At 41.8% G+C, this 27812-nt stretch overlaps 1 protein-coding gene across 2 annotated transcripts in view; it reads left to right on the top strand.

Annotated features, from left to right (window-relative positions):
- CXADR (CXADR cell adhesion molecule) overlaps positions 1-27812 on the top strand; it is a 212100-nt gene that overhangs the window by 147323 nt on the left and 36965 nt on the right. The window contains exons 8-9 of one of the 2 annotated variants that reach the window (XM_065541472.2): positions 19894-19960; positions 20757-20813. In XM_065541472.2, the coding sequence (XP_065397544.1) occupies positions 19894-19960; positions 20757-20770 (81 nt within the window). In that variant the 3' untranslated portion in view covers positions 20771-20813. Of the gene's footprint in view, positions 1-19893; positions 19961-20756; positions 20814-27812 lie in introns of those variants that run through there. The other variant, XM_065541471.1, reaches the window with a different exon arrangement.

Here is a 27812-nt window from a genome sequence, read left to right as displayed (position 1 = left end):
ATGCTTAGAACCTTCAAAGCCCACCAGTCTTGGAGAATGTGACTTTAGGGAACAAGTAACCAGAGCTAGCTGTTTTTACCTGCATGCCCTTTGGGTGCTAAAAATGAGCCTTAGTGTATTGGTTTTCTGTTTTTGTTAGACCTACTGTATGACTTCTGTGTAAATCTTGACAGTTGGCAAATCACGCTTATGTTTGTTTTTCTGTTCAGTGGTTGAAACTATTGCTGCACCCTCATTGTTCTTTCTTTTCCCTGAATTCCTACCCCACCCAGAATTTGTAACACATAATTTTCTATCTAATTATATAGTGTCGTTTTGTTGCTACTTGCTTCAGGTAGTCCCACTCTCCCTACCTCCTTCCTTCCCGCCTCCATCTAACTAAATGGTGGTGGTTCAGAAGACAAAAGTCATGCGTTGTCTGTCTTTGTAACCCCCACGTGCTGCTTGCAGAGACACTCAGATAAGAAGACTCTTGCAGGGAGAAAATTTCCCCTTTGCCCTCTAAAGACTCACTGAAAATCAACAGGCAAAAAGCACATAAATAAAAGAGAAGGCATACGGAATTTATTTGATGTGCACAGGATGGGAGAACTGTGGGAGAATGATTACCCAATAACCCAGAGTGGTATAGAAGCTTATATATGCTTTTTCCCAGGGGAGGGGAGAGATGAGGAATGTGGAAAACTCTTTTGAGGGGCAGCAAGTCCTTTGAGAGAATGAATGGCCCCAGAAGATGGGAGGCAGATATTTTGGGAAGGTGAGAGGAATAAAGGTTGACTTATTACGAAGACCCCTAGGTAATCACTTGGAGCTGTCCTCAGAAGAATAGATGAAAAGTCTGCCGGGGACATGGTGATGACCCCCAGTCTCTTCTTTTCTCTGGTGGTGGATCCTCCCTGGTTATTTGGTGAGATTCCCTAGGAAGGGGGTTTAAGACAATTACATTTCTTTTGGAAAGAAACTTTCTTGGTCAGATAAGGACATTCCAGAAAGAATCACTCCCTGTGCTTGGGGTGGAGGAACAAGTCAAGGTTACAAGGACCTTGATCCTGAGGCAGCTTCTAAGTCCTCTCAGCATTTCAGAGCACCAGTCTTTGGGGTATCGCTTTCTGAGCCTCAACACCCTCTTAGCGAGAGACACGACTATCGCATGTGTTACCATTTATCGTGTATATCCTCTGTCTCAAGTACTGTGAAAGCACTTCATGTATTATTTCTCATTCTTACATAGATACTTCAAGGGAAATGCTATTTTTACTTCCTTTCCCAGTTGAATCTAAGACTCAGAGAAGGTCAGTAAATTCCATGCCGCTCACAAGCATCAGTCAGGATTTGAAGCCAGGTTGAACCCAGCATTTGAATCTACGCTTTTTCTACGCTTGTAGTATACCAACTCCCTTCATTCTCAGAACCCACACAAAGTCCGCATATTACAGATAAGCTTATTCTACAAGCATATGCTAGCAGCATTATTGAATTTTCATCTAGAGCTGTAATGTGGACTACTAACCTAGATGGAATCCAAATCCATCTAGGATGGACTGGATGCTGAGACGTCTAATGTTAGCTCTGTCCTTTGGGGAATTAGATGACCAGTTTTCCAAGCAAATGTACTTGTCTCCTTAGGGCCATGGGATCCTGGTGAGAACCTGGGAGGGTCAAGATATCATCAATGAACAGCCTGGTTCTTGTGGGGAAAAGAAAGAGAGATCAGCCTGTTACTGTGTCTATATAGAAAGAAGTAGACATAAGAGACTCCATTTTGTTCTGTATTTGAGATGCTGTTAATCTGTGACCCTACCCCCAACCTTGTCCTTGCAAGAGACATGTGCTGTGGTGACTCAAGGTTTAATGGATTTTGGGCTGTGCAGGATGTGTCTTTGTTAAACAAGTGCCTGAAGGCAGCTTGCTGATTAAAAATCCTGCCTGTCCCTGGGCAATGGAACATCTCTGTGTGAGACCCCATTGTATGCTCTGTTTACTGAGATAGGAGAAAACCGCCTTATGGCATAAGGTGGGACTTGCTGGAGGGACTTGCTGGCGCAATGCTGCTAAGAGGTTTGTGGAGATGTTTGCATATGCATATCAAGGCACAGCATTTTCCTTTGAACTTACTCATGTCACAGAGATCTTTATCCATATGTCTTACTGCTAATTTTCTCCCTAAAATGATCCTATTGTCCTGCCACTCCCTTATCTTTAAGATGGTAAAGATAATTATCAATAAATACTAAGGGAACTCAGAGACCGGTGCTGGCGTGGGTCCTCTGTAAGCTGAGCGCCGGTCCCCTGGGCCCACTTTTTGTTTCTCTATACTTTGTCTCTATGTCTCATTTCTTTTCTCAAGTCTCTTGTTCCACCTATCGAGAAACGCCCACAGGTGTGGAGGGGCAGGCCACCCCTTCAGTTCTGAAATTCAGAACCCCTCCTGAGTCTGGCAGAAAGCGCGTAACTTATTCTTCATTTCCTTCTCTGCATTTCATCACTCCCCAGATTTAAAAACAATACCCTCTCTATGATACAATTATGGGCAAGCACTCTGAGTTTTCAAGTGATAAGTGAGTGTCAGAGGTATTTTATTTGTCTTGGGAAGATGTAAATTCCTAAGTCTGTACAGATTCCGGTGGCTTTCTGAGGGAAAGAGCGTGCTGCTTTTCTTAAGAAAGGCCACCAATGGGAATGATTTCTGGTGATGCAATGTTGATATTTCAGTACAATTCTAGAAAAGGGAAGAGGTGGGGTTTCTCTGGATCCAGATTAACTCATAATTAGTTCTCACGCAGGCTGCTTAAGTAATTATGATGAAACCAAATCACATTATTTTTTTCTCCTGTTCCTGATAAAAGCTTCAACCCCGCTCCTTCTGCCCCATAGGGCACCTGGCTGGCCATTATACCCTATACTACAGGCACTATTCTTCAGTTTTGTTTCCAGGCTACAACTGTCACTGTGTAAAATAAGAAGTGTGGGGGAAAAATGTACACCTCTCGGTCTCACTACTTCAGAGGCACCTAGCAACTCTGTCTCCAGGCAGGCAGCACGCATCTCCCTGGTAGTTTACTGCCCACTCACAGCAGAGGCGGCATGCTCTCTGCAAATAGCCTGCATCTTTGCTGGTGCCAGCTTGGCGGTGGGGCGGTGGTGTCATTTGGTGTCCTCAGGGACGTTTGGTTCTTGTTCTGGGAAGACTAGGGCAAAGCAATGACTATTTCACCAAAACTGCCTGAGGAATTAGAAATTAGGTCAAGCAGTTCTGTACTTGGGGTTGCGTTGTCTAAAATCAAAAGCAATGGTTTTTAATCTTTGTTTTTCTCCAGTCTTTGGGACATTTCTGTCACGAACCTTCCAGTATGTTTGGGAAGACAGCAAAGGATGTTTCTGGCTGGGCACAGTGGCTCACGTCTATAATCCCAGCACTTTGGGAGGCCGAGGCAGGCAGATCATGAGGTCAAGAGATCAAGACCATCCTGGCCAACATGGTGAAACCCCTGTCTCTACTAAAAATGCAAAAATTAGCCAGGCATGGTGGTGGACGCCTGTAATCCTAGCTACTTGGGAGGCTGAGGCAGGAGAATTGCTTGAACCCGGGAGGCGGAGGTTGCAGTGAGTCAAGATCATACTACTGCACTCCAGCCTGGCGACAGAGCAAGACTCCATCTCAAAAAAAAAAAAAAAAAAAGGTTGTTTCTAAAAGGTATATTGGCCAGGCATGGTGGCTCATGCCTATAATCCCAGCACTTTGGGAGGCCAAGGTGGGTGGATCACCTGAGGTCAGGAGTTTGAGACCAGCCTGACCAAAACCAACTTGGTGAAAGCCTGTCTCCACTAAAATACAAAAAACTTAGCCAGGCATGGTGGTGCATGCCTGTAATCCCAGCTACTTGGGAGGCTAAGGCAGGAGAATTGCTTAAACCTGGGAGGCCGAGGTTGCAGTGAGCCAAGATCACGCCATTGCAGTCCAGCCTGGGCAACAAGAGCAAAACTGTCTCTCAAAAATAAATAAATAAATAAATGAATAAATAAATAATAAACATAGAAGGTGTATCTATGCAATGAGGAACTCTGCTGGCCACTTTTTCTATCTGTCAGCCTACTGACAATGATACACATCGGCCATTCTCACATCCATCCTCTGCTCCCAGAAGGTCAGTGGGGCTGAAGAGCATCTTGCACTGGTTTATCAATAAGCCCACATGGACATTCCATTTCAGGCTCAAGTGCCACAGGATATTACACATAGATGCTGAGACTTTTAATTAGATTTCTGTACCTGAGGGAATTTGTAAAGGTTCTTTGTTTCTTAACTTCTTGTATTTGACTTCATTTTAAGCCCCCCTTGGAAGAAGGGCCTTGGAGAATGAAAGTTGTATCTCTTTGGGAGGCACACAAAGTTTTTCCTCTGTGGTAATTGATTAAAGAACGGAAGGATGCAGGCTTTTAGGAACATAAAGCTTGGGAAACTGAGTCCTGCTAGGTAGAGAGATGATCTCAAGATATCAGGAAGGGGCCGGGCATGGTGGCTCACGCCTGTAATCCCAGCACTTTGGGAGGCCGAGGTGAGTGGATCACGAGGTCAGGAGATCGAGACCATCCTGGCTAACATGGTGAAACCCCGTCTCTACTAAAAATACAAAAAATTAGCCGGGCGTGGTGGTGGCACCTGTAGTCCCAGCTACTCGGGAGGCTGAGGCAGGAGAATGGTGGGAACCCGGGAGGCGGAGCTTGCAGTGAGTCGAGATGGTGTCACCGCACTCCAGCCTGGGCAACAGAGCAAGACTCCGTCTCAAAAAAAAAAAAAAAAAAAATCAGGAAGGAACAAAGTTTTAACCTGCAAGAGTCATTCCCTCACTCACAGAACAGTTATTGAATTCCTACCATGCGCCAGGCCCTCTGCTAGTAAGGGAAACAAATATGAATGACAAGTGTTATCCACAAGCTCATAGTCTACAGGATATTTTAGTAAAAGCAATAATTAGAAACAATGTCAGATTTGTTGTAATGCAAGGAAGTGCATAGCCCTTTGGAATCTCAGACAGTAATGGGAGACCTCTCTAGGGAGATGAAAGAGAGGGAGAAAGAGAGGGCCATATAATTTAATTTTTGATAATAGTCATGTTTAACAGTTGGCTGCAAAATTTCTGAAAATTTAACACTCCACTCTCATGAGTTGATAAAAACTGGCTCCACAACGCCAAGGAATGAAGGTGAAATTGGGAAGTGTAGATATGTCTTGTTGCCACGCTAAGGAGGTTGGACTCATTCCACAAGGCAGGATAATTTGAAATATTAATTAGTGTTTTTGTTTTTCTTGTTTTATATATTTTTACTTTCCCTCACCAAAGAAGTTACCTAACTTCTGTTTTTCCTTGTCTAAGGGTCTTTTGTACTCTGGACAGAAACCAAATATTTTGAAGAAATAAGGTTGGCGTTACCAGTCTTCATAGCACCATATAGATATAGTAGAGGTGAAGAACAGTAGACGGCATTGTAGGCAAAGACCAGAGGGCCTATTTCTGAATATTCTGGATGAGAACCCTGTAAATTTCAAAAGATCTTTCATAGAAAAGGAAGGAGCACAATAAAAAGACTGAAATTGAATTTCTCACTGGCTGAGTGAAGAGGGTTGAATATAATTTAACAACTGCAGAGAATTTAAAGGAAGTGAACTTCCTTGCATTCTAGTGTTAGAGGGTAAAACTGATACTTGCTACAGCTATAGGTCATACACGCGTTTTAACCAGACTTATGACCTGATTTTATCTAAATTTTGGAAGGATAGCTCTGCCACCCACATAGACAAGGAATTGGAAAGGGGAGAACCAGATGAGCTTGTTGAAATTATCTATGATGATAAGGAGAGTAGCCAGGGTAGTCTAGGAAAAAAAGAGGAGAGGATAGACTCCAGAATATTTCAGAGGATAAATCACGATTGATGTCAATACAAGTTTGAGGATTTCAAATATGAGTGGTGTGATTTAGAGGCAAATGCAGGCCCCATGCCTATTTTGGTTATATCTCTATTTTCTGCCTGGCACAATGCCTGGCACTCAGCAGGTACTCAATAAATATCTGTTGAATGAAAGAAAGCGCAAATAAATGAGTACGTCAGATGCACAACTAGGCATGTTTTCATTATATGAAAAGACTAGTCAAAAGAATGAGAAGACAAGCCATAGATTAAGAAAAAAATCTTGGCAAAAGACAGATCTGATAAAGGTCTGCTATCCAAAATACACAAAAACCTTTTAAAACTCAATAATTTAAAAAATCCCAATTAAAAAGGAGGCAAAAGACTTGAACAGTGACCTCACCAAAGAAGTTACATAGATGGCAAATAAGCCTATGAAGAGATGCTCTCGTTCATATGTCATTAGGGAAGTGAAACCAAAGCAACAGTGATGCCTTTCCACCAGATGCCTAATCACTAGATGCCTGCTAGAATGACCAAAATCCAGAGCACTGACAACACCAAACGCTTATGGAAATGGGGAGCAACAAGAACTCTCATTCGTTGCTGGTGGGAAAGCAGAATGGCACAGTAACTTTGGAAGGCAGGTTGGCAGTTTCTCACAAGGCTATATATACTCTTACCATATGATCCAGCAATCACATTCCTTGATGTTTACCCAAATGAGTTGAAAACTGCTGTCCACACAAAAACCTGCACAGATGCTTTTAGCAGCTTTATTCATAATTGCCAAAACTTGGAAGCAACCAAAATGTTTTTCAGCTGGGTGAATGGATAAACAAACTGTAGCACATCTAGACAATGGAATACTATTCCACACCAAAAAGAAATGAGCTGGCTGGGCACAGTGGCTCATACCTGTAATCCTAGCACTTTGGGAGGCTAAGGAAGAGGATCACTTAAGGTTTAAACCAGTCTAGGCAACGTGGCGAAACCCTGTTTCTACAAAAAATACAAAAATTAATCAGGCATGGTGGTGTGCACCTGTGGTCCCAGCTACTTCGAAGGTTAAGGTGGGAGGATTTCTTGACCCTGGGAGGTGGAGGCTGCAGTGAGCTGTGACTGGGCCACTGCACTCTAGCCTGGGTGACAGAGGAAGACCCTGTCTCAAAAAAAAAAAAAAAAAAAGAAAGAAAGAAAGAAAAGAGCTATGAAAAAGTCATGGAGGAAACTGAAATGAAAACTACTAAGTGAAATAAGCTAATCTGAAAAAGCACACGCTGTATGATTCCAACTATGCAACATTCTGAAAAAGCCAAAACTATGGGGATGGTAAAAAGATTGGAGGTTGCTGGAGCTGGAGGAAAGGAAGGGATGAATAGGCAGAGCACATAGGATTTTTAGGGCAGTGAAACTATTCTGTATGATATTATCATGGTGGATACATGTCATCATATACTTGTCAAAACCCATGCACTATATAACACCCAGAGTGAATCCTAATGTAAACTATGGACTTTGAGTGACAAACAAAATTTATGGGAGGCCATTGTTTTGAACTAGCTTTCCACAAGGCTCCAGCAGACCAGACCAATCTAGGATGGAGTCACTTACGTTCCACATTATCAAACTGAACTTTAAAATGGGCCAGTTTAAAAAAAAAAAAAACAGCCCAGGAGATTCCAGGCAATCTGAGTCAATGTAATAAGGGAGTACCCTCTGTTTCAACCTTATAAAGAAAGTAACTTTGAAACCACCAATATACTTTTTGTTCTCTGTTTCTGCTTTCTTCAACACTTTCCTGTCTATAAAGCCAATCTCCTCTGCTTGGCTTATCAGAACATTCATTCTGTTTTATAGAATGTGGTATTGCCTGATTCTAGAATCTCAAATAGAAGCCAGTTAAATTTTTTAATTAAATTTAAAAATTTGGGGTAATTTATCTTTTGACAGTGATGGTGATTTGTTAATGTAGGTTCATCAATTTTAACATATGCGCCACTGTGGGGCAGGATGTTGATTGCAGGGAAGGCTGTGTGTGTGTGTGTGTTGGTGGGTGGGCGAGGTGCATGTGGCAGTTATGGGACCTCTTTGGACATTACACCCAGTTTTGCTGTGAACCTAAAAGTGCTCTAAAAATAAAAGTCTAGGCTGGCTGCGGTGGCTAACTCCTGTAATCACAGCTCTTTAGGAGGCCAAGGTGGGCAGATCATGAGGTCAGGAGATTGAGACCATCTTGGCTAACACAGTGAAACCCTGTCTCTACTTAAAATACAAAAAATTAGCCAGGCATGATGGTGGGCACCTGTAGTCCCAGCTACTCGGGAGGCTGAGGCAGGGGAATCACTCGAACCTGGGAGGTGGAGGTTGCAGTGAGCCGAGATCACACCACCGCACTCCAGTCTGGGTGACAGAGCAAGACTCCATCTCAAAAAAAAAAAAAAAAAAACATTCTATTTAAAAGGAAAAAAATATGAGTCTCAAAGTGACATGAGAATTTGTGACTCAGTATCTGAATGGTGGTTATGGAAATTTCATTTCTATGTCACCTGCAGATGATATTCTGACTAGTAGACTGTACTTGTGTAAAGATCAATGAACATGATCACAAAAACAAATGCTAGTGTGGCAGAAGGAAACTGAGATATAACGGATCATTATGAGGTCTGTGTTGAAGAAGAGGGTATGAGAATTTGAACCAAGAGTTCTATGAATGTCAAATGACTTTGGACTTCACTGGAACTCTCTACTAGTTAGAGGGGATGAATTTCCAATGCACTAGCTGATATCGGGCAGTTGTAGCTATTAACGCATGACCATGAGATCTATGGAAGGAGGAAAAAGGAAAAAAACTCTATTTTCTGAGTAATAATCTGCAGATTAGGGAAATGTGCTTTCAGGGAAACTGAAAGACCGTGCTATGCAGAAGGGAAGGAAACGGTGGAATTTAGGTCTTCCAGAATCTGTCTTGCACTCATATTCATCAGACTTGGGGAATATCTATTAACATTTATGGGAAAAGTCAAGCTCATGTCCAGTGAGTTAACATGTAGGTAACATACATTCCATGTTCACTTTGGCATGGGATTTTATCATTAAAGTGAGGTGGAATTTGACTTTTTACCTCAAAAAGTGAATTATAGGGCACAAAGACATTTGTGCACAGTCTCTGAAAGCCGGCTGGGACCGGATTAGTCTGTAGCTGCTTATCAGGAAACAATGTTTATAAGGCAGGTCTCTTGTACAAGGAGTGCTGCTGGCAGGACCCCCAAGGTGGGGGGTCCACCCGAATGAGTCTGGCAATGTTTTCCTAGAACAGATTTCAGTCTAACTGCAGAAAGAAAACTTTAGAGCAGTTAACAGGTCTTTTAGTAGTGATGCAGGATTTTTTGCTCCTTTTCTCAGCTAAAATCCGAGTTCTTGTCTCACAACCAGGAAAAATTAGGCACACGGACACATTGAAAGGTGAGGAGAGCTGAATTTATTAAAAGAAAGTTCTCAGCAAAAAGAGGGGGTCCTGCCAATAGGCTCCCACCTCACAGACTGAATACCAGGCCACCACACACGAGCTGAAGAGGCCAGGCTCTTTCCCCTGATGAGGCAGAATTCCTGGTGGCTCCACTCCATTCCCCCAGTGCTCATGTGGGCCCCCAGTCCACTGCAGGCATGCCCAGGCAAGATCCTGGGCAAATCCCCTTATCTGTCTCCTGCATCTATCGGTAGTTAACAAGGTAGGGGTACATGACCAAACCCTTTTCTCTGTTATGGCTGCTTAATTCTCTGGAGGGTCTCATCTTAGCCACAGAGAGTTCATCTCATCTGTCAGCTGGGGAGATGTTCATGTTAATGTACCAAATGCTATTTCAGACCATATTGTTCTAAGCAAACAAATATTTGCTTGCAAGCAGGCACAACACAATTTTACAGCCAGTGGAGACTTGGAATGTTTTCACTCTCAACCCTTGAACATCCCCTTCATGAAAGGATTTCTGCACGATGGAGGCAGGTAGGTTCTGATGAATGAAAGGGCAGCACTTTTGGTCAGATCTGGTGACAGGATTGTCTGCTAAGAGAAGGAGCACATGGCCACCAGGGCCTTCAATCTAGAAGCTGCCCTTTGGTATGAACGACTAGCCCAGACAGGTATTTATTTATATGTAACTCCTGCAAATATGGAGATGTCTAACTTCCAACAGTCACACAACTTAAACCCCACTAATTTCACCAATGAAAAATTCTAACACGTTAAATAATAAACCTTCTGTATGTTGACTTTATACAAATACTTTTTAATGCCACCTGGCCAATTCTTCTTTTTTTTTTTTTTTTGTGATGGAGTTCCGCTCTTGTTGTCCAGGCTGGAGTGCAATGACCCATTCTCGACTCACTGCAACCTTCGCCTCCTGGGTTCAAGTGATTCTCCAGCCTCAGCCTCCCGAGTAGCTGAGATTACAGGCACCTGCCACCATGCCCGGCTAATTTCTGTATTTTAGTAGAGACGGGGTTTCGCCGTGTTTGCCAGGCTGCTCTCAAACTCCTGACCTCAGGTAGTCTGTCCACCTCAGCCTCCCAAAGTGCTGGGATTACAGCCCGGCCCCACTTGGCCAATTCTTAGGGTGTTAATTCTATTAGGTTACTTCATGTGCTAATTGATCCCTAGGGTACAAATTCGAGTTAATTGCCACACACAGAGTTCCCAATGTTTACATACCATAGTATTGTGAAGCTAATTACAACACATGAAGAAATCAAAAGAAACATCAAAAAGAACATTTTAAGAAGTCCCCAACATCAAAATGACTGTACCTCTACTTTACATTATATCAGTTATAGCTGCCTAATACCTGAGAGTCCATTGTGCAAGCCACCAATTATTGTGTTGGAGGGCATGAGCATATATGGGGCTTTGTAACATTTAAATAAAACAGTTTGAAATAATTTACTGTCTTGATTGTTATAGCATCATGGCTCTTTTAGAGATTCCCCATTAACAAAAGGTAGCCCTTTGCTTATAATCGCATGTAATTTTTTTTTTTTTCGATTAACAAGAAGAACCATGGGTACTATGGATGTCTGGGGAGAGCAGACAGATATCCCAGGGAGAGGTTGTCATAGGAACTGTGCCAGGAGAGCAGCTATTCACAGGGTAAAATGCACCCTCCAAAGAAGAGAGGATGGACATGATTGTGAAGCTACCCTTTCTACCAGTTTCAGAGTGTAAAGCTCTTAATGAATGTCTCTGTGGAAATCATCCTCAGTGATAGGAAAGGTAGGTAGAATGCTGGGGCTAATGATATATGCCTCAGCTGGGTGCAGTGGCTCATGTCTATACTCCCAGCACTTTGGGAGGCCAAGGTGGGAGGATTACTTGAGGCCAGGAGTTTGAGACCAGCGTGGGCAACAAACATAACAAGACCCCCCCTCCGTCTACAAAAACAAAAACAAAAACCTTCATAGGATTGTTATAGAAAATAAAATAGATAACAATCATAAAACACCCACTATGTAGAGTCCTTGGAAAATAGTAATAGAAACGATAATGATTTTTACATTTCTTATCTCATATAATTCTCACTAGAGCAATCTGAGGAAGGCACAGTCATTATTTCCAACGTTTTTTGGATACAAAAATTTATTTTCAGTCATGTTTGGACATGGTGAAGGAAGAGACTATTCTAGAATTCTATCAGAAGATTAACATCACTTGAGCAACTGCTCAGTCATACCTCTGAGAATAGTCATTTTAAATAAAATAACAACTTTTTTTTTTGAGACAGAGTCTTATACTGTTGCCCAGGCTGGAGTGCAATGGCACGATCTCACCTCACTGCAACCTTCACTTCCCAGGTTCAAGCGATTCTCCTACCTCAGCCTCCCGAGTAGCTGGGATTACAGGTGCCTGCCACCACACCTGGCTAATTTTTTGTACTTTTAGTAGAGACAGGGTTTAACTATGTTGGCCAGGCTGGTCTCGAACTCCTGACCTTATGATCCACCCACCTTGGCCTCCCAAAGTGCTGGGATTACAGGCGTGAGCCACCACACCTAGCCAAAATATTTCCATATTTTTAGATAAGAAAACGAGGCTCAGAGAAGTTGAATTGCTCAAGGTCACATTGAAAGTAGTAGAGCTGGAACCCAAACACAAAGTTGTCTAACTCTAGGGCCCATGCCCTTAACTTCTCTGCTGGACTGAACTAGTAGGAAATCAATAACTGGTAATGGTTACAAAAATGGTGGTAGAATAATAAATAGTGGAAGTTTTGATTCCACGTTATATGTATGGCAGAATAGCCTTTGTTGATTTTATTTCCTAAGTTTATTTTTCCCAATGGACATGGAGGAAAGTGTCATCCTACAAGATGACAACCAATTTGTTCTCTTCTCTCCTCCTGACTCCCTAATGCAGAGCTCCAGGCTGCTCCAACCAATCTATGGCAGATAGCACTTAAGTTCAAACCTGTTGGTCATCCCCATCTAATCTTAGGCCTTCTTCAAAACTCCAAGAAAATCAGGAATTTTTTTTCTCTCTCTCTCTTTCTCCCAAAGGAGCAATTTATAGCTGGAACTTCCTTAAGCATACTTTCCCCAATGTTTTAAGACCATATATTTTGGGCTAAATTATGTCCCCCCTCTCTCAATGTATATGTTGAAATCGTAACACTTAGTACCTCAGAATTTGACTGTATTTGGAGACAGGACTTGTCAAGAGAGGATTAAGGTAAAGCAAGGTCATAGGGTTGGACCTGAATCCAATATGACTGCTGTCCTCCTTAGAAGAAATTAGGACACAGACATCCACAAAGGAAAGGCCATGTGAAGACATTACAAGACAACAGTGGTGGGGCTCAGGACACAATACTGCGAAGTATGGCCCTTGGCATGTTGAGTACTTTGAACTGAAAGAGATAGGGAGGGCTCAGAAGCAACGTCTCTCTGACTTCTTACCTTCCTTTCTCTCTCTCCTTTTCCCTCCAAGGCAGGTCATAGAAACTAGAACTCCTCCCCCCAAAGCAAGCTGTAAAACCTAAAAATGTCACTCTCTGACTCTGTCACTTTTCCTTTGAAGACTTTCATGTGACAGGTGTCCTGACCTGTACCCGGAGAAAGGAATGCTACACAGAGAGGCCAAAAAGAATTTGAACAAACAGGCCTCGCTAAGTTGCCTCCTCAGTTAATTACCATTAGAGCATACCATGTTTGTCCAATCACATTTCTATTCTTCACTGAACCTAAGCATAAAAATATACAGGTTTATACACAGGTTCTCTAGGTCTTCATTTCTTTTTTTTTTTTTTTTTCTGAGACAGAGTCTCTCTCTGTTGCCCAGGCTGGAGTGCAGTGGTGCTATCTCGGCTCACTGCAACCTCTGCCTCCCAGATTCAGGCAATTCTCCTGCCTCAGCCCTCCAAGTAGCTGAGATTACAGGTGCCCGCCATCACACATGGGTCATATTTGTATTTTTAGTAGAGACAGGGCTTCACCGTGTTGGTCAGGCTGATCTCGAACTCCTGACCTCAAGTGATCTGCCCACCTCAGCCTCTCAAAGTGGTGGGATTACAGGTGTGAGCCACCACAGTCAGCCTGGGTCTTCATTTCTGAAAACTTCCATGTCACATAGAACACTGATTAAATACATTTGTTAGACTTTTCTCTTGCTAACCTATCTTTTGTTTAGGAGTATTGGCAGTGACCTTTGTGATGGGTGAGGAAGAGGTATTATACCATTTTGCCCCTACAACAACCATCTACAAGCCAAGGAGAGAGGGGCCTCCAAAGGAACCAATCATGTTGAACTCTTAGACTTCTAGCCTCCAGAACTAAAAGGCAATAAAATTGTGTTGTTTAAGCCACTCTGTGACACCTTGCTATGGCAGCCCTAGAAAATGAACGCACTGCACAGCGGCCTGAGCACCATGGCTGTGTTCAAACCCGCACCACCTTTTCCTCCAGTCCTCTTCACTTTTGACATTCTGTCACTGTGTCGGTTTCCCAGTAGTTAAGCACCAGGTGTGGAATGAGAACCCACTGTGTAAAATGGCACAGGTCCACGTTGCAATCGGCTCTCAGGAGGCTAAGTCCCAGGAAAATTAATCAAGATGTGTACTTTCCTTTGTGTTCTTGTACCTGACTCCCACTTGCCCATGCTCTCCCAGGGAATGGTGCCTTCCTCAGAGCTAACACAACGCTGTGTTCATATCTAGATGAAAGTTCTCATAGGACTGTGACACCATTAATTTTTTTTATATGCCTGTTTGCTACCCCATCCCTATCCCCAGTTAAATTCTGAATTCACAGACGCTGAGATTATGGCTATGAATTATTCATTTTGGTACCCCAGCATGTGCTACAATTCTAGTGGTTCAAAGAAGGCACAAATTAATATTTGGATTTTTTGAGTGGATATCTTTTTTTTTCTGATTTCTTTCTTTCTTCTATACCTCTGTGAAGGGAGTTTTATAATACAGATGTAAGGAAAAGAAATTTTAAACACATTAAATATGTTGGTCAGGCATGGTGGCTCATGCCTGTAATCCCAGCACTTTGGGAGGCCAAGGCAGAAGGATCACTTGAGCCCTAGGAATTTGAGACCAGCCTGGGCAGACCCTGTCTCTATGAAAAAATTTTAAAAATGAGCTGAGTGTGGTGCCACACACCTGTAGTCCCAGCTATTTGGAAGCCTGAGGTGGGAGGATCACTTGAGCTCAGAAGTTGGAGACTGCAGTAAAGGCATGATTGCACCACTGCACTCCAGTCCAGGTGACAAGCAAGACTCTGTCTCAAAAACGAACAAACAAATGAATCAATATATTATGCTATCAGCAGTGGTCAATGTCTTAAGAAAAAGCGTTCATCTTTATCTTAAATGCTCTAATCAGAAGATTCTAAAATGTCTAAGCTTCTTCTTAGGAGGGAAAATCCAAGCACAGTGAAGGTTGAGCTGTCCAGGAAAAACAGTCCTCAGGACCTCAAGGATCTTACTGCTCCCTCCACCTGCAAGATGGAGCCAGAGCCCAGGGAGAGGAGACGGTTCTAAAACAGGCACTTCTCAGCTGGAGCTGGCCTAGCAAGTCACTCTTTTTTTTTTTTTTTTTTTTTTTTTTTGAGACTGAGTCTGGCTCTGTCACCCAGGCTGGAGTGCAGTGGCCGGATCTCAGCTCACTGCAAGCTCCGCCTCCCGGGTTCCCGCCATTCTCCTGCCTCAGCCTCCCGAGTAGCTGGGACTACAGGCGCCGCCACCTCGCCCGGCTTGTTTTTTATATTTTTTAGTAGAGACGGGGTTTCACCGTGTTCACCAGGATGGTCTCGATCTCCTGACCTCGCGATCCGCCCGTCTCGGCCTCCCAAAGTGCTGGGATTACAGGCTTGAGCCACCGCGCCCGGCCTGCAAGTCGCTCTTCATGCTTGACGAAGCTGTAGACAAGGAATTACCCTCAAGTAGTTGAAGCTTCTGTTCCATTGTTGAGGAGACAGGGAGAGAAGGGAGACTGCAGAAGAGAGAGACTCCCTGGTGCCCACCAAAGACAGACTCTGTAAGGAATGTCAGGCAGTGAGTTGAATGCTTTGCCTCTAGACTCCTCTGAACTCTTTGTGTGTTTGGATCAGTTACTAGTAGGATTGTTTCTTTTTTGGTAATGAACTGTCTCTCAATCTCCTTGAGCTTTCTGGATAAAACAGAGGGAGATAGTAATATATTTAGATTGTTATGAACTGTATCTAGCTCGTCGTATTGAAACATGGAAACACTACCCTTATCCACTCCTTAGTGAATCTCCTGCTTTATCAAAGGGATCTGGTTGGAAAGAAAGTATGGTCTTTCTGTCCTTCACCCGTCTCTCCTAGAGACACCATCCAAGGATGGTCAACTGCTTTGAAAGTCTTAGTAAAAAGCTGGGTCATGAGCGTTGGTTATTTTTAGACAACAATAGGCGATGGATGAAGCAAGTTTGTAACTAGGAATGTGTGGTTTGCACTGCTTGGAATGCAGTTTGCCTTCGGGCGTTTACAGTTTGTAAGACAATTGGCAACACCCCACAGATTTGTGTCAGGAACACCAAAGAAGTAGAATCAATCATTTGTGAAGAAGCAGAACAGTCCTCCAGTAGACTTTATATGTTAATAAAAACAAGCACAAGTGAAGGTCAGATCTGTTCACCAGGTCCCTAATTATAATTCAGAGAGCCAGGGGAAAGAGAAAAAAGCAAAAAAATAAAGAAGACTGCCTGACGTTTAGGAACACTAAACACAGACAGAAGATTTTTCTGTCTTTCATGTCAAACATCCAGCCACATGGTCACTTTTTTTCCTTGAAAGGCATTTAACTTTGTAGGATTATATTTTTCTTTCTGACTCCTAGAAAAATATAAATACCATCAACTGTTTGACCTCATCTGGGTAGTTTTTAGGCTCTTTGTTTGTGGGTAGGAAAGTTAATGCCACGAAATGTACTAAAATTCAAAAACATTCCAACTTAAAATGATTCACAGCAAAGTCAGAATGCAGGTCAGATGGTGTATTTCTGACATTAAAAAAATACAAAAAGAATTCTTTGAAAGTACGTTTCCAGAAGACAGTAGACATTTGTACTATTTATCATTCAGCAAGAGCTAAATAGCATAGGAACATGATTATTCTAAGTTACATTTTGAAAAAAGAGAAACAAAATAATTATTTCTGAAAACAGCAAAAACATCAAGCTTGCTAATTTGAACAGTTTTGACAGTTGACACAAAGGAGAGAAAAGAGCCTTTTATGTGTTGTATAAGGAAGATCTGTTGAAGAAAATTAGCTCCTACAGGAATAGGATTGATAATGTGACATATACTCACTCTGATCTAAATTTAACATCTTCCCACATTCTCATTGCTCCAATGCCCTTCCAGTTACTATAGTGATCCTACCTTGCCACTCAACGTTTAATTCCTAGGTAACAGACAACAATCGTGGCGACCAGGGAAGGAATAGGCAAAAATCTATTTATTAAATATTATCTGGAGTTACCTGCTTAAAAAACATCTCCCCCACAACCACAGCAGATTTTGGGCTTGGTTACATCTAAAGGGTAGACTGAAACTCCTCCAAGTATAAATTGTACAAGAAGAACCAAGAATTTTTAGGCTCCAATTTTGAATGTTAGAATCTTGACATAATGGCACAGACCCCCCAAAATAAAGATTCTGAAATAAGCACTTTTCATCTGGAGCTGGCCTAGAAAGTCTCTCTTAATGCTTGATGGAGCTGCAGACAAGGAAATACCCTCAACTAGTTGTGGCTTCTGTTCCATCCACTGATGTTGTACCATATTTAATGCTTATCCTTCCTCTAAAATGGGCAGATACATGATGTGAGAGTTTCTCCTCACAAAATTAGCTTGCATTAGAAACTTCCCAATGAAAAGACTCTTCTGACCTCCGAAAAAACAGAGTAAGTACTTACTAGGTTGCTGCAAAAGTAATTGCAGTTTTTGCATCACTTTAATGCAAAACCACAATTACTTTTGCACTAAACCTAATATATACATCATGTAAGTATACTTACATATATATACTTTAAAAATATCTTATCAGTAGTCTTCTCTTTCAGTAAAAGGGTGTCCAAAGATGGTAGCCTTCTCTTTCAGCTCTCCAATAAAAGGGTGTCCAAAAAGACATACCTGAGTAGCACAAAAATACTCCACTATTTCTAGGTATTGGTCCTGTGGCAAGCCAGTCTCACTAACGCAGGCTTCCGTAACACCTGTTTCAGCACTAGCTAAGCGGCTAAGTATTAAAAGGCAGTGCCCTTATACGAAGACTGGAATGTAACAAAAGCCCACCAAGAGTTTTGCCTAGGCTTTTCTTGAACCTTAAAGCATAATAAAATAACGAAGGAATCCTTAACAGGACCCACTTAGGATTAAACAAGTTTTATTGGGAGTCTGAAGAAACTCCCCAGACTTCACAAACAAATTTATTGGGGGTCTGAAGGAAATCCCCAAACCTCCATGATTTAGCAGGAGACAAGCTAAGGGTAATCACCCCAGCACCTGGACCCATTTAGATCAAGTAAATTTATTGAGGCTTCAGGGGAAGGTCTCAGGACTCAGACCTCAGTTATAGATTAAAACAAGTTAATCACAGCCGGGCGTGGTGACTCAAGCCTGTAATCTCAGAACTTTGGGAGGCCGAGGCAGGTGGATCGCCTGAGGTCATGAGTTCAAGACCAGCCTGGCCAACATAGTGAAACTCCCCCCACCCCCCGTCTCTACTAAAAATACAAAAATCAGCAGGGTGTGGTGGCAGGTGCCTGTAATCCCAGCTACTTGGGTGGCTGAGCCAGGAGAATTGCTTGAACCCGGGAGGTGGAGATTGCATTGAGCCAAGATTTCACCACTGCATCCCTGCCTGGGTGACAGAGTGAGACTGTGCCTCAAAAAAAAAAAAAAAAAAAAAGGGAAAAAGGAAGTTAATCACGTGTGTCTTTAGATAAATGCACACTTACACACACACATATAGCTTACAAGGTATATAAGCGCTGGAAAACTTTGTAATTTGGAGTTGGTCTGGTGATAATTTCCAGGCCTTCTCCTTGTAAACGGTTGCAGAAATAAAAATTCTCTTTCTCGCCAGTTCATCTGCATCTCATTATTGGGCCATGAGAAATAGCAGACTGATAGTCTCATCTGAGAACAGTCCTACAATGCAGTTTTCTGTGTTAGAAATAGCAATAAATCCATTCAAATGCAGGGTCCTGAAATAAGAACCCATACTTTAAAATCTAACTTTTTCATTGTCATGAAGCAAAGGCAAACACAAACAAAAAATTCATAAAGGCAAACCAAAAGTACGCTAGAAAAGCAGACAGTGAAAAAAGGAAAGGAGAGATAGATATGACAAAAATAAAGTGTTAGATTCAGAAATCAGAAAGTAACACTGATTGTAACATTTGTTAAACTCTTCCTTTATCTCCAGGCTCATGCTAAGCACCTTACCTTTATTATTGTATGAAGTCCTCGTGGCAGCTATGTGGGCTTGCCACTATTAATATTTCCATATTACAGATATATAGGGTCCAGCCCTACGGGACTTAGCGAGTGTTCTCCTTGTGTGCAGAGATGAGAGACTGTAATAAATAAAGACACAAGACAAAGTGATAAAGAGAAAACAGCTGGGCCCCAGGACCACTACCATCAAGACGCAGAGACTGGTCGTGGCCCGAACAGCTGGGCGCGCTGATATTTATTGCATACAAGACAAGGGGGCAGGTGAATCTTCTAAGTGATCGACAAGTTGAAGCAAGTCACGTGATCACAGGGCAGGGGGCCCTTCCCTCTTAGGTAGTCAAAGCAGAGAGAGAGAAGGCAGCCTACATCCGTGTTTTCTTCTCTGCACTTATAAGAAAGTTCAAAGACTTTAAGACTGTCACTATTTCTGCTACCCCTATCTACTACGAACTTCAAAGAGGAACCAGGAGTACGGGAGGAACATGTAAGTGGACAAGGAGAGTGACCATTGAAGCACAGCACCACTGTGCTGCGATTCTCCTGGCTCAGCCTCCCGAGTAGCTCATTATTGGGGGTTTAGGCCTCCCGATGACTGCGGGCAGGCCTGGATAATATCCAGCCTTCCACAAGAAGCTGGTGGAGCAGAGTGTTCCCTGACTCCTCCAAGGAAAGGAGACTCCGTTCCGCGGTCTGCTTGGTAAGAGGTGCCTTTCCAGACACTGGCGTTACCGCTTGACCAAGGAGCCCTCAAGTGGCCCTTATGCGGGCGTGACAGAGGGCTCACCTCTTACCTTCTAGGTCACTTCTCACAATGCCCCTTCAGCACCTGACCCTATACCCGCCGGTTATTCCTCGGTTATATTAGTAATGCAACAAAGAGTAATATTAAAAGCTAATGATTAGTAATGTTTATAGTAACGATTGATAATTGTCCATGATCATCTCTATATCTAATTTGTATTATAACTATTCTTATTCTATTTTCTTTATTATACTGAAACAGTTCGTGCCTTCAGTCTCTTGCCTCAGCACCTGGGTAATCCTCCGCCGACACAGACAAGGAATCTCCGGTGAGTGCATTAAAGCAATTTGCACAAGAAATCCCCAGTAAGAAAGTAAGTGGGCCGTGCTCGGTGGCTTACGCCTGTAATCCCAGCACTTTGGGAGGCCGAGGCAGGCGGATTCCGAGGTCAGGAGATCAAGACCATCCTGGCTAACACAGTGAAACCCCGTCTCTACTAAAAATAAAAATAAATAAAAATAAATTAGCCGGTCATGGTGGCAGGCACCTATAGCCCCAGCTACTCAGGAGGCTGAGGCAGGAGAATGGCGTGAACCCGGGAGGCAGAGCTTGCAGTGAGCCGAGATCGTGCTACTGCACTCCAGCCTGGTCGACAGAGCGAGACTCCATCTCAAAAAAAAAAAAAAAAAAAAAAGTCGAAGCTGTCTGGACTCCAGAATCTGAACTCATAGTGGGTATCATGGAGAGAGGGAAAAGTATAAATATAAAAAAGAGAAAATATGTAACAAAAGGGAAATTCATTCCTGATATATGTGGAGGAGATATTACATGTAATTGGTCTCACAAGTGCCAACATATATGGTACACCAGGTGTCCCCAACCACTGGGCCAGGGACTGGTACTGGTCTGTAGCCTATTAGGAGACAGTCCACACCGCAGGAGGTGAGCAGTGGGTGAATGAGCACGACCACCTGACCTCTGCCTCCTGTCAGACCAGCGGCAGCATTAGATTCTCATCGGATTGCAAACCCTATTGTGAACTGCACATGTGATGAATCTGGGTTGCACACTCCTTTTGAGAATCTAATGCCTGATGATCTGTCACTGTCTCCCATCACCCCCAGATGGGACTGTCTAGTTGCAGGAAAACAAGCTCAGAGCTCCCACTGATTCTACATGATGGTGAATTGTATAATTATTTCATTATATATTACACTGTAATCCTAATAGAAATAAAGTGCACAATAAATGTAATGCACTTGAATAATCTTGAAACCATCCCCCCACCCCGGTCCATGGACAAATTATCTTCCATGAAACTGGTCTTTGGTGCTGGTCTTTGATCCATGAGATCACTGGTCTTTGGATCACTGGTCTTTGATCCATGAGATCACTGGTCTTTGGATCACTGGTCTTTGATCCATGAGCCTTGTACTTTCCCCTAAACCAATGAATTCACAAGGTCAAGGAGTCAGAATGGGTTTCCAAAGCTCCCCTTGAATGGAAGCAACCAGAAACTGTGGTTTAGATTTTACTTTTACAAAAATGAAATAATTCTTTTGAATAGAATAACTTTTTATTCTCCTGCTTAGAATGTTCATGTGTCCTTTGATAAAAATATTTACACGTATGTATGTATTCATATCTCTGAGTTGGAAAGCAGAATAGGTAGAAGTTCTTTATAACACCTGATATGCAAGAATATGATAATTTTAGACTTTTTGTCTTACAAAGTAGTCCTATGGACCAAAAGTGGATGGCAGATTTATTACTGTTCTTGGGAATTCAGGATGGGTGTCAAACAGTGATAATCATATTTCATTATGGTCTAGAGTAATTTTAGAAGTTCGTTCTGAAAGTTCCAGCATATATTATTGATTATTGTTCTATATGAATTAATCACAGATGAAATGTAAGATAGACTGGTCTCTTGTACAATGAGTTACATAAAATTTAACGGGTCTATACAAAACTTCTTAGTGGTAGAAAAGAACAGTAACTGCAATACACCACAAGAGGGCAAACTGGTACTGTTGAATATCAGTAACTTGACTGCAAAGAGTGTTCAATGAAAGACAAGGTGATGTTGGATCCCAGCCAGTTTACTTTTCTGCGATCATTAAAATATCAAATCAGAAAGCTTTTCTTTAGTAACTTTCGTGGTATTTGAGAAAAGTAATAAGGTCTTACCAGTTAGTAAATAAAGCACGCTGCTTTTTACTTTCATCGAAAAAAATAAGATTTGTCTCTAAAAATATATTTTCCTGGGTTAATATTGTATTAGATACATACTTTGTACCATCACTAATTATCAAGAAAGGTTGGCAAAGATTAAAAGAAAAAATGGTTTTCTTTTTTTATCAGCAATGTACAGCAATATAGCACAACAAGTTACAAATAGGTGAGATGTGGGTTCACTTTAGCAGACAGGAGAAAGGTTAACAAGATTAAGGTTAACATGATAAATTATGGCAGAGAATTGGGGCAAACGAATAGAGATTCAGACAATTCTTCCTGACGCTTCCCCTTACACATGTAACTAGGTGATTCATTGTATATTAATGAATGCCATCTGACTGGGCATGGTTGCTCAAACCTGTAATCCCAGCACTTTGGGAGGCCCAGGCGGGTGGATCATGAGGTCAGCAGACGAGACCATCCTGGCCAACATGGTGAAACCCCATCTCTACTAAAATACAAAAATTAGCCAGGCATGGTGGCAGGCACCTGTAAGCACAGCTACTCAGGAGGCTGAGGCAGGAGAATGGCGTGAACCCGGGAGGCAGAGCTTGCAGTGAGCCGAGATCGTGCCACTGCACTCCAGCCTGGACAACAGAGCGAGACTCCATCCCAAAAAAAAAAAAAGGCATTTATAAACAAGTCTGTCCATTAATTTTTAGGCCCTAAATTGTCTTTTTAATAATGAGTGCAATCTGAAAATTAGGTTCTTTGTATGTTGTGGCCTGAAGATAAGGATAAAAAATAAAGAAACATAGGCAAACTGCAAAATCCTCATAGCACATGCAGTTTGGAGTGATGCTAGAAGTAATGTGATGTTTCCCTATTGAAAGAAAACCTATACAATATTTTCACTAGGAATGTTCCATTAGTCCAGGGATTGGCAACTTTTCCTTTAAAGAGCCAGATAATAAATACTTCTAGCTTTGCAGGACATCTGGTCTCTGTCTACTTCTGGCTACTCCTTTTTGCCACTGTAGTATAAAAACAGTCAGAGACAAGCAAATGAATGGATGTCATTGTGTTCCAATAAAACTAGTTAACAAAAATAGATGCCAGGCTAGAATGGGCTCCTGGGTTGTAGTTCGTTAAACCCCATTTTAATCTAGTTGTGGACCCCTTCATAGTAAAGGAGTAAATGAGAAGGAGAAATAAACTTGAGACTTGGACATAACGACACAAATAACCTATAACTGGAGAGCAGCAAGATATAAAAATCTCCACCTCGGGTCCCAAGAGATGTTCAACAGAGTCTTAACAAGAGGCAAAAATTGTCTTAGGAAAAAGCATATTTTAGAAGATTGGTTGAAACACATGCACACCCTCATGCCTAAAATATGTAAGTCCCGAAAGTGAAGTAAATCTAAAAATGTATGATCTGGGGAGTCTGTCCTGAGCCTCAGAAGCCCTGGCATTTTGAGCCATCGAGAAGTAAGGAAATGCATGAATCTTGCAGGAAACAGTAGGGTTTTGCAGCAAGACCATTGTGGGTGACAAATTGGCTCCAAGAAAGCACCCTCATTTTCTGAATGTAAGGAAACATCCCATAAATTACACCTCACAGACATTTCTAAAGGACTACTGGAAATGTAAATATTTTGAAAACTTATGTCATCATAGAAAGAACAAATTTTCTAAGAGTGACACATGCATTCTACTTTGATTTGGAAGATGAGCTAAGGTTTCCATGAAATCGGCCGGGCGCGGTGGCTCAAGCCTGTAATCCCAGCACTTTGGGAGGCCGAGACGGGCGGATCACGAGGTCAGGAGATCGAGACCATTCTGGCTAACACGGTGAAACCCCGTCTCTACTAAAAATACAAAAAATTAGCCGGGCAAGGTGGCGGGCGCCTGTAGTCCCAGCTACTTGGGAGGCTGAGGCAGGAGAATGGCGTGAACCCGGGAGGCGGAGCTTGCAGTGAGCTGAGATCCGGCCATTGCACTCCAGCCTGGGCGGAGTCTCCGTCTCAAAAAAAAAAAAAAAAAGGTTTCCATGAAATCAACTAATTAATTGCTGGGGGGAAAAAGGCTTGAAAGAGCATATACTGCAATGGTGCCCAAGTCTGGCTGCAGAAAAACGTCAAGGAGAGGGAAACATGTAAAATATTTGAAGAGATTTATTCTCACGTAAATATGAGTGACCAATGGCCTCTGACACAGCCTTCAGATTTTGAGAACATGCAGCCAAGGTGGTTGGGGTACAGCTTGGTTTTACACATTTTTGGGAGACATGAGACATCAATGAATACATGTAAGATGTATATTGGTTTGGTCCGGAAAGGTGGGACAGCTTGAAGCAGAAGACCTTCCAGGTTATATGTGGACTTAAAGATTTTCTGATTGGCAATTGGTTGAAAGAGTTATTATCAATAGAAAGAAAGGTCTGGGTTACAATAAGGGGTTGTAGAAACCAAGGTTTTATCATACAGATGAAGCCTCCTGGTAGCAGCCTTCAGAGAATAGATTGTAAATATTTCTTATCAAACTTAAAGAGTCTGTTCTGTCAATAATTCTAAAATGGAGGAGGGTATAATGAGGCATGTCCAGCTCCCCCATCCCATCATGGCCTGAACTAGTTTTTTCAGGTGAATTTTGAAATGCCCTTGGCTGAGAGGAGGGGTCCATTCTGTTGGTTGGGGGACCTTTGAATTTTATTTTTTGATATACACTTAAAAACACACACACACACACACACACACACACACACACACACACGGCTTCCCAGATTTTACTCTGAACACTGAATTGGATTTTCTGGAGCCTGTGTGTGAGCCAGGCATTTTTATGACACCAGCCCAGGGACTGGTATTTAGGAATGAAAAGGACAAAGGATAAAACCTGGGTTTGAGTTTGACCATTGTCAGGGCCAAGGAAAAACTCTTTCACCCTCTGAAGGTTTGGTGAAAAATCAACTCACAAAAGGCATACAGACTTATTAATGTGCACACAGGGGAGAACCACAGAGCGCATGCAAGGACAAAGCTGAACTGCAATCGGAACTTGGAACTGAAAGCCAGTTCCAGTCCCTAATGGGGTGCAGAAGCTTATATACCATCCTGAAGTACAGAAAGGATAGAGACTCAGAGCATGGCCAATAAAAAGTTATGGTGGTAAATCACGTTATGGTGATAAGACAGGCTACAAGAGGGAGAGAAGAGGATGCCTGGCTAGCAAAGGTGGTCTTGTTATGTAGGTGAAAATTCACAGCTGGCAGCCCTCCAAGAAGGATAGAAGAGAAGGCCTGGTTAGCAACGGTGGTCTTGTTATTAGCAGACCTCAGATTGAATAGATGATAAATGTTTCTTTCAGACCTTTAAAGGTGTCAGATTCTCAGTTTATCTTTCCTAGATCCAGACAAGAAAGGGCCTGCATGCATCAATGCAGATTCTCTACAGATGTGAATCTTCCTCACAAAAGACAGCTTTGCAGGACAACTTCTGTTTACTGTCTCTGTAACAGCCATCTCAAAATATGTCAACGAAATATATTTGTGTTAAAATATTTTGATTTCCTTCACTATGCTGAATTCAAAGCTATACCCTGCCATGTATTAGTCATTTGTCCCTGAGCTGATGATGTACTATTTTAAGGTTTCAATTACCATCCCCAAGACGTGAAGCCAATGTTTGCCCCTAGGGTAAGGATTGAAAATCTGAGAATGTGACTCTGTGTGGACTTCAAGTATACATGCTTTATCTCTTTCACACCCTTGTCCTCTTTTTCCTGGAAACAATATAACTGGATTTGCTTCACTCAGCAATACACAGAATTTTACTAAAAATGAGAGCCTTTGAAGAAAATGTATTATTTTAGCTTTGCTCCATTGAAACATTTCTTCCTGAATTTCCTGAGAATTCTGGGTTTATTTATTTATTTTTTAGACTTTTTATTTTATTTATTTATTTATTTAAACTCTTTTTTTCCAACAAGTTATTGGAGTACAGGTGGTATTTGGTTACATGGGTAAGTTGTTGAGTGTTGATTTGTGAGATTTTGGTGCACCCATCACCTGAGCAGTATACACTGTACCATATTTGTAGTCTTTTATCCCTCGTCCCCCTCTAACTCTTCCCCCTAAGTCCCCAGAGTCCATTGTATTATTTTTATGCCTTTGTGTCCTCATAGCTTAACTCTCACATATCAGTGAGAACATATGATGTTTGGTTTTCCATTCCTGAGTTACTTCACTTAGAATAATAGTCTTCAACTCATACAGGTAACTGCAAATGCTGTTAATTCATTCCTTTTTATGCCTGGGTAGTATTCCAATGTATATATACACCACATTTTCTTTATCCACTCATTGATTGATGGGCATTTGGATTGGTTCCATGATTTTTGCAATTGTGAATTGTGCTGCTATAAACATGCATGTGCAAGTATCTTTTCTGAATAATGACTTCTTTGCCTCTGGATAGTAGTGGGAATGCTGGATCAAATGGTAGTTCTACTTTTAGTTCTTTAAGGAATTTCCACATTGTTTTCCATAGTGGCTGTACTAGTTTCCATTCCCACCAGCAGTGTAGAAGTGTTCTCTGTTCATCATATCCATGCCAACATCTACTATGTTTTGATGTTTTGATTATGGCCATTCTTGCAAGAGTAAGGTGGTATCACATTGTGGTTTTGATTTGCATTTCCCTGATCATTAGTGATGTTGAGCATTTTTCCATATGTTTGTTGGCCATTTTGTATATCTTCTTTTGACAATTATCTATTCATATCCTTTGCCCAGTTTTTGATGGGATTGTTAGTTTTTTTCTTACTGATTTGTTTGATTCATTGTAGATTCTGGATATTAGTCCTCTGTCAGATGTGTAGATTGCGAAGATTTTCTCCCACTTTGTTTACTCTGCTGACTATTCTTTTGCTGTGCAAAAGCTCTTTAGTTTAATTAGGTCCCAGCTATTTATCTTCGTTTTTGCTCCATTTACTTTTGGGTTCTTGGTCATGAAATTCTTGCCTAAGCCAATGTCTAGAAGGGTTTTTCCAATGTTATCTTGTAGAATTTTTAGAGTTTCAGGTCTTAGGTTTAAGTCCTCAATCCATCTTGAGTTGATTTTTGTATAAGGTGAGAGATGAGGATCCAGTTTCATGCTCCTACATGTGTCTAGCCAATTATCCCAGCACCATTGGTTGAAAAGGGTGTCCTTTCCCCACTTTATGTTTTGGTTTGCTTTGTTGAAGATCAGTTGGCTGAAAGTATTGGGTTTATTTCTGGATTCTCTAATCTTTTCCATTGGTCTATGTGCCTATTTTTATACCAGTATCATGCTGTTTTGGTGACTATGGCCTTACAGTATGAGTTCTACTTTGATCTTGGTTATTTCCTATTTGCTGGGTTTGGGTTTGAAATCAGGTAGTGTGATGCCTCCAGATATGTTCTTTTTGCTTAGCCTTGCTTTAGCTATGTGGGCTCTTTTTTGGTTCCATATGAATTTTAGAATTGTTTTTTCTAATTCTGTGAAGAAAGATGGTGGTGTTTCAAAGGGGATTGTATTGAATTTGTAGATTGCTTTTGACAGTATGGTCATTTTCAGACAATATTGATTCTACCCATCCATGAGCATGAGTTGTGGTTCCATTTGTTTGTGCCATTTATACTTTCTTTCAGTAGTGTTTTTTTGTTTTCCTTGTAGATGTCTTTTGGCTCTTTTGTTAGGTATATTCCTAAGTTTTTTGTTTGTGTGTTTGTTTGTTTTGCAGCTATTGTAAAAGGGGTAGAGTTCTTGATTTGATTCTCTGCTTGGTCCCTGTTGGTGTTTAGAAAAGGTACTTATTTGTATACATTAATCTTGTATCCGGAAACTTTGCTGAATTCTTCTATCAGTTCTAGGAGCTTTCTGGAGTAGTCCTTAGGGTTTTCAAGGTAAACAGTCATATCGTCAGCAAACAGTGACAGTTTGACTGCCTTTTTACCTGTTCGGATGCCCTTTATTTCT

The sequence above is a fragment of the Macaca fascicularis genome, chromosome 3 (assembly GCF_037993035.2).
Source record: "Macaca fascicularis isolate 582-1 chromosome 3, T2T-MFA8v1.1".
Lineage (NCBI taxonomy): Eukaryota > Metazoa > Chordata > Mammalia > Primates > Cercopithecidae > Macaca > Macaca fascicularis.
Note: the sequence above shows the minus strand (reverse complement) of the source record. Positions and strands in the feature narration are given on the sequence as shown.